This window comes from Arachis ipaensis, chromosome B07 (assembly GCF_000816755.2).
Source record: "Arachis ipaensis cultivar K30076 chromosome B07, Araip1.1, whole genome shotgun sequence".
In the NCBI taxonomy this organism is placed as follows: domain Eukaryota; kingdom Viridiplantae; phylum Streptophyta; class Magnoliopsida; order Fabales; family Fabaceae; genus Arachis; species Arachis ipaensis.
In genome coordinates this window covers 13,923,582-13,929,980 of record NC_029791.2, presented here as the reverse complement: position 1 = coordinate 13,929,980, position 6,399 = coordinate 13,923,582, and the positions used below count along the sequence as shown (strand labels likewise).

The 6,399-nt window shown below is 36.0% G+C and overlaps 1 protein-coding gene across 3 annotated transcripts; it reads right to left on the bottom strand.

The window, feature by feature from the left end:
• On the bottom strand, positions 1,792–6,399 carry LOC107609416 (myosin-binding protein 3). Of its 3 annotated transcripts, none has more exons than XM_021107354.1 (6): positions 5,061–6,399; positions 4,742–4,966; positions 4,540–4,647; positions 4,369–4,470; positions 2,851–4,263; positions 1,792–2,382 (listed from the first exon to the last, which is right to left on the bottom strand). In XM_021107354.1, the coding sequence occupies exons 1-5, from the start codon at positions 6,391–6,393 to the stop codon at positions 2,894–2,896; spliced, it is 3,138 nt and encodes a 1,045-aa protein (XP_020963013.1). In that variant the 5' UTR covers positions 6,394–6,399; the 3' UTR covers positions 1,792–2,382; positions 2,851–2,893. The 3 variants fall into 3 exon arrangements, with proteins under 3 accessions (XP_020963013.1, XP_016166872.2, XP_016166874.2); XM_016311386.2 differs by having other exon boundaries at positions 4,540–4,668; positions 5,061–6,398; XM_016311388.2 differs by lacking the exon at positions 4,369–4,470 and having other exon boundaries at positions 4,540–4,668.

The following is a 6,399-nucleotide window of genomic DNA, read 5'->3' as shown; positions in this document are numbered from 1 at the left end:
TCATTTACCTTTTTTCTCCTTTTGGCCTCTACACCATAAGCAATTCCCCATACTAGCCAGGTGATGTCGGATTACTGTTAGCTCTTTCCCCATGCACAATGTCAGCTTCCCTACCTATTTGGCTATGGTCATTCTCTGAACAGTGCTCCTTAGTATATCCCCATCTCCCACAATGGAAGCAAATGGAGTGAAATCCCTCATACTCAACAAAAACCATTTTTTCTTTGATTCTAAGCTTTGACCTGAGGGGCTTTGATAAGTCTATCTCCACACACAGCCTAGCAAACCTACCCCTCGCTTGCTCCGCCGTATTATAGGCCACCTTCAAGGTCTTACCAATGGTAACCCCAATAGTTCGCAGGACGTGCTTGTCATAATATTCAATGAAAAGGTCTGGAATCCTTACCCAAGCTGCTATCTTATCCAACTTTTCCCCTTCTGGGTTGAAATCAGGTTTTCACCTTTGAAAAGCTAAGTAGTTGTCGAAGATCAACCAAGGACCTCCTTTAAGGGCACCGTCATAATCTTCTCTTATCGTGAACCTAACAAGGAAGAACTCATTCCCAACATCAATGAGAGTGATCATTCCTTCTTTAGCCCACATTGCATCCAATCGCCTTTTCAAAATGTTAAACCCAATTCTTCTCCCTAGAAGCTTCACTATTAGAGTGTATTCCCAGAACTTGTTCAATCTGTTTTGCTCCGCTTTGTTCATAATGAGGTTAGGGCATCCATCCTCATTCCAGACAATCTTCCTCCTCAAGAGCGTCCGTCGATCTCTCCAATCTTTACTTCTTAGAACTTTCCCTTCCTTATCCGAATACTCGTACTCGAAATCATAGTCGGAGTCGTCCTCCTCNGACATTTAACCATGCTCACGTACGATTTCTTTATTTGTGGAGCTCCAGGGCCCCTTCCCTGACCTTACATTCCCTTCTTTACAACTTGGTTATCTTCCACCTTGTCTTCACTTCACAGTTTCCTTTTACTCCTTCAAAAGTTGTCTACCTCCTCAACCAATGGGGCTTCACCCCATCACGACCTTCACCGATAGTCAGCATAGAGAGAGATACTTTTCGGTCTAACGCCAAAAATTTCTAAACCCGGCATTTGTTTTTCATTTCTAATTTTTGGTTCTTTCTTGTATTAAACCTGATAAGGTGAGGCCGTATCCAAAGTGAGTGGTGGTTTGGATCTATTGGAACAAATTGTGACTCACGATCAAAAAGAAAAATGTGATTAGAAATCAGTGATTAACGACGGTGGCCTTTTTCACAAAAAAAAAAAAAAGACATTGTAGTGGATCTCTCTAATCTCTACAACAGTTGTTTGACAAAGATTGTTATTCTATACTGTGTTTCAACTTTTAAGTGTAACAACCTTCCACTTAAAAGGATAATATTTATTGCAGAACTGAATTGAATTCAAGTATTTCGAATGAATTAGTAGAACTACAAAATTAAATTGAATTTCAATATTTAAAATATTTATCAAATGAATTAAATTTTTTTAGTTGACAATTTTATTTTTTATTAACATAATATATATTTAAATAATAAATATACTTATTTATTAAATTATAAAAAAATATCCAAATATAGCCTTAAGTGTACAAGAATAATAATAAAACACAAAACATATCACATCATAACACTTATTATATAAACCAATGAGAATATTAAGCTCAAGATTATATGAACATTTTGCCCAACAACAAAAGAGACTACTTAGCACTACAACTAGTCTTGAGTTATTGACCAAATCGTCACTCAAGCGAGTAAGCAATATGAATTAATTAAAGTAAAGACGGCAGATTTAGCCTTTACCATTTTATACCATTTTATATTACACCCTATTTTGAAAAGGACAGATACAAAGGAAAAAAAAATTGACACTCTTTTAGTCTTTACCAATTGAGGCATTGACAACCATAACTCCCAAATAAATACACATTATACAAGATGATGGACGCATGATTTTTCTATGAGGTTCCAAAGCCCCCATTCCCACCTACTTCTCCTTCCCAACCTAACAATGGATAATCAAAGGAAATATAAAACAACGATCTTTGATGTATTAATAATTTTTTAACTTCCTAGATTGATTAACTTAATAGTCAAGAGACCAAAGGTTCTCACACCATCTTGCAAAATTTTGGGCTTTCACACATAATTTTGTCATATATGTGGCTCAAATCGACACCTTAAAATAAAGATGAACTTGAACTTCGTGGTTTGCATTTTGTACTAGTTTCAACAAACCATGGCATTGGCATGACACCATAAATCTCTCCCTCCAAGGAGAAATTTTTCCTAATTGTTTTTGCAACAAAATTTGGTACCATGAAGTGTGACATATTCATCATGATCCAACAAAAGCAATCTGCAAACAGTAAAAGAAAAAAAAAAAGAGAAATCAGTACTTGGAAGTTGGAATAAAGATAATTGGATGTATAAAATAATTCCATTATTTTTAATAGAATATATAATGATTCTAATTTTGATGTACAGAATATTTTATACAATCATTCAATTACATCCATTTTTTTTTAGATGACTATTAACACAGTCAATGTAAATAATAGTTATTTTATGTATATGTAAAATTACTTTATGATATATGACGTTGATATTTTAAATAAGTGTAAATTTCAATCATTTAATTAGCATATTGTTTTCATCAAGTGTAAATTTAGTCTTAGTAAATATCTCGTTCAAGTTTTGATTTGAAGAAATTTTTTCATAATCATAAAATACTTTCAATAGAAAGTGTGATTCTATTTAAATTAAATACTATTAAACTAATATAATGAGTACGCAATAATTTTCCGTTTATCTGTGAAATGCATACCTTATAGTTGATTTCTACATGTCTATGGTTGCTGAATTCTACTTCACATCAATGGATCAGTGCCCAAGTTCTTCAATCTGTGTTCAACGGCTTTAAGATCACGAAGATGTTGCAAAATTTCTTGAAGCAGATCGGTTCCTTTGTCACCGTTCTGTATAGAGCCCACACAATTTTGCAGAAACTCTCTATCAGATTCAAGAGCTTGTAACCGCTCATAAACACGATCCACTTCTTCTTCAACTGAAACCTTTTCAATTGCACCAACTGAATCTTGCACATCTTCAACTGATTCAGGTTTCATGATTTGTGTATGATCAAGTGTGTATGCTTCTTCCTCGTTCTCATTTTCCGCGGCATCTAGATATGGTAGCAGCCTTTTTGCCAATGATCCCATTGTTCTTCTTTGATTATTTTGTTTATCATCTGAAAAATTATGCATATTTTCCTCTGGACTGCTATAGTTGCTGCAATTCTCATTCAATTCTTTGTCACAATGTGTTGATGAATGCTCAGTTATTTCGATATCATCCATGAATTCTTCGCTCTCTTCGAGATTCATAATCTTTTCCTCCAATTCTCTTAGCTGATCAAGAATCAAGGCTCGCTCTTCTTCGAATTCGGCTAATGAATCATCAAGAACACTAATATGTTTCACACAATCCAATGCCATCTCTTCCAAATTCGAAACACCATCAGCAGTAGTTGCCTTGTTGTTCAAGTTATCTTCTTCTTCTTTGTCCCTTACTTCGCGGTTGAGATCAATGGATATATCAGAGGAAGAAGAAGAGTCTCTGCTTCTTGTGGTTCCATCTTTCATTCTTCTCAACAGCCTTATCTTCTCTTTCGCCTCGTAATCCATGACCTTCTGTCTATACTCTTCCAGTTCCTTCTCAAGCTCTTGCTTCTCTTTTTCCCTTTTCAACATTAGCTCGTTCAAAAGCTGCAAAGCTTCTTGATCATACTCTGCTTGTTCTTCCATCATTCGCTGGTATTGCAGCGCTTCCATCCGCATCGCGGCCTTTTCCTCTTGCAATCTTGTAATCATTGCCATTGTTTGATTAGCAGCTACAGCGGATGCGCTTCGCTCTTCTTCTAGTTCTTGATATATAGCACTCAGAGCCTTTCTTTCAGATTTTAGAGCTGTTTTTAGATTATCAATTGTTGATATTGGATCACCATATTCTAGCTCGCTTGCAACGCTGCCATCCATTGAATCCTCAGCTCCTAATTCTCTTTGCATCAATTTCCTATGCGCATATTGCAGGCCATTTACAGAACTGGGAGTTCCAGGAAGTTTATCTTCATCTGCTTCACATGATTGATGGCTTGTTTCTTCATGATTTTTCTCGGCTGAGTTTGTTTTCTCAATCATTTCAGCATAGTCATTATCTTTTGCAGCTTCTTTATCTGAACCTGCATTGTGAAACCATGAAATAGCTAAGAATTTCTATATTGAAAAGTTCCGGAATTAGAATGAAAGAAAAGGAAAATCCAAGAGTAAGGTGCAAGAAAACTTGCATAGGTTATTCTGAGAAATAAATTTATCAAAGGCATTGTCAACTCCATCATCATTCACAATCATTTCAGCATAATCATTATCTTTTTCACCTTTATCTAAACCTGCAGAACTTGAGTGCTTCAGAATTAGAATGAAACAAAACGAAAAGAGTAAGGTACAAGAAAACTTACATAGGTTATTCTGAGAAATGAATTCATCAAAGGCATTAGCAACTCCAGTATCATCCTCGCTTTCTGAAGATTCGTCTTCTGCTATGCATTGACATGAGAATTCTTGTTCTTCAGATGGAGGCAAATTATCTGTGTAAGCAATTGTTGAAGTCACATAAAAGATTGAAATGTTAGTTCTTATAATTTATGTAATTGTTTGTACCTGTTGGATTTTTGTGTGATTCTTCCATATCATCTTCTATATCATTGTCACCATTGGATAAAATTTGAGACTTGCTTAGATTATTCTGAGCAATGAATTTTTCAAAGGCATTTCCAACATCATCATCATCATCATCACTTGTTGAGGATTCATCATCCATTGAAGATTCATCTTCATGTGAGCTTCCATATGAGCAAAGTGGTTCTTCAGATATAGGCAAATCAACTACATGACCAAAAGGTTATTTCTACTATTGGATGAATTTCACTTAAAAAGAAATTGTAAAAGAAACATGAAAAAATCATGAACATTCTTGTACCTCTAGTGTTATTTTGTTCTTCTGAGACAGCTTCAACATTGTTGTCTTCATTCGAAGAAGTTTGAGCTTCTTCAAAAGTAAAAATCTTCTCTCGATGTACCTTTGCTACTGAATCCTGTTTCAATTCTTCAAATTCAAAAACTATAGAATTCTCCAAGCTTGATTCAGTTATATCAAACCTTTCAAGTTCATCAATCTTGCATGGTTCAAAAGGCAAAGAGGTAACAGAATCTATGAACTCAACAGGTATCAAGCGATTCGTTTCGCATTCCACATTGTTCTTGAAGTGTCTATGGATGACTTCAATTGATCTATCTTCCCAACAATTGATAGAACCATTAGGATCCAGCTCGGTGATGATGATAAGATCATCTTTTTCTCCTTCCTTTTCATCAGAGTGCAAGTTCGAGACAGAACTCGAACGATCCTCTGCCACTTCCCTGAGGATAAAACTCTCAATATCAGAAAGTATCTGATGCACATCATCATGATCTTCTTCTTCTTCTTCTTCTCCATTGTTAATCTCAAACTCAATGTCTTTATCAGCTTCCTTTTCATCATGTATTGATTCTACAATGAAAGAGCCTTTTCTTGCATCTCCCCAAGAAGGCTTCAACAAAAGATAAGGAGGGTAAAGCTCTCTCCTCAAGCTCTCATTGCAGCAGGAGCATCTCTTTGTGTCATCATCATCACCGTTTTCATGACTAATCCAAGATATGAATGCGATTCTGTTGTGTCCAATCCCAACTGAGTTTTCGTGCCGGTTCGGCCTAGAAGCCAAGCAATCCTCACACATGTGCTGTGTGTCAGCAAGCTTTTTATGATTTGAACAGTAACCAAGCTTCGAAATCTCAGCTGCATGAGACTCACAAACAAGATCCTTATCCAAATTTCCACTTTTTCCATGCTGCAAGATGTGATCAACCCTTGAGCACCAAAGGCATGGTGGTTGGAGGCCAACACATTTTGCAAATCTTGAGATGAGGTAGCTGAACAAGGAGTTGAGGAGAAGAAGTACTATGAGGATCCATTCAAGAACTGCATACACAAGAATCACCACAACTTTGTTGGTGTTTCTGTGTAGCATGGTGGCAAACTTGTTGGCGGCCATTGATGGTTTTTGTTTTTTGGTTTTGTTTCCAATTTTCCGAAGCTTTGGAGTTTCTTTTGCATATGTGTGTGACTCTATGAAGAGTGTGGAAGAGAATGTGAGAAGAGGGAAAAGTGTGGGAAGGGAAAAGAAAGAGCAATGGAAAGAAGGAAGGATGTTAAAGAGTACATTAAGGGATAGTTTGGTAATTATCACATCATGGTGAGTCAAAAATATTGTCATTACAAT

Bases quoted from the DNA above. Each gene is read 5' to 3' on its own strand.
- LOC107609416 (XM_016311386.2), bottom strand. From the start codon at position 6,393: ATGACAATATTTTTGACTCACCATGATGTGATAATTACCAAACTATCC. The intron at 4,471-4,539 runs GTAAGTTTTCTT...CAAGTTCTGCAG, and splicing joins CATTTCTCAGAATAACCTAT to GTTTAGATAAAGGTGAAAAA. The intron at 4,264-4,368 runs GCAAGTTTTCTT...TTCACAATGCAG, and splicing joins TATTTCTCAGAATAACCTAT to GTTCAGATAAAGAAGCTGCA.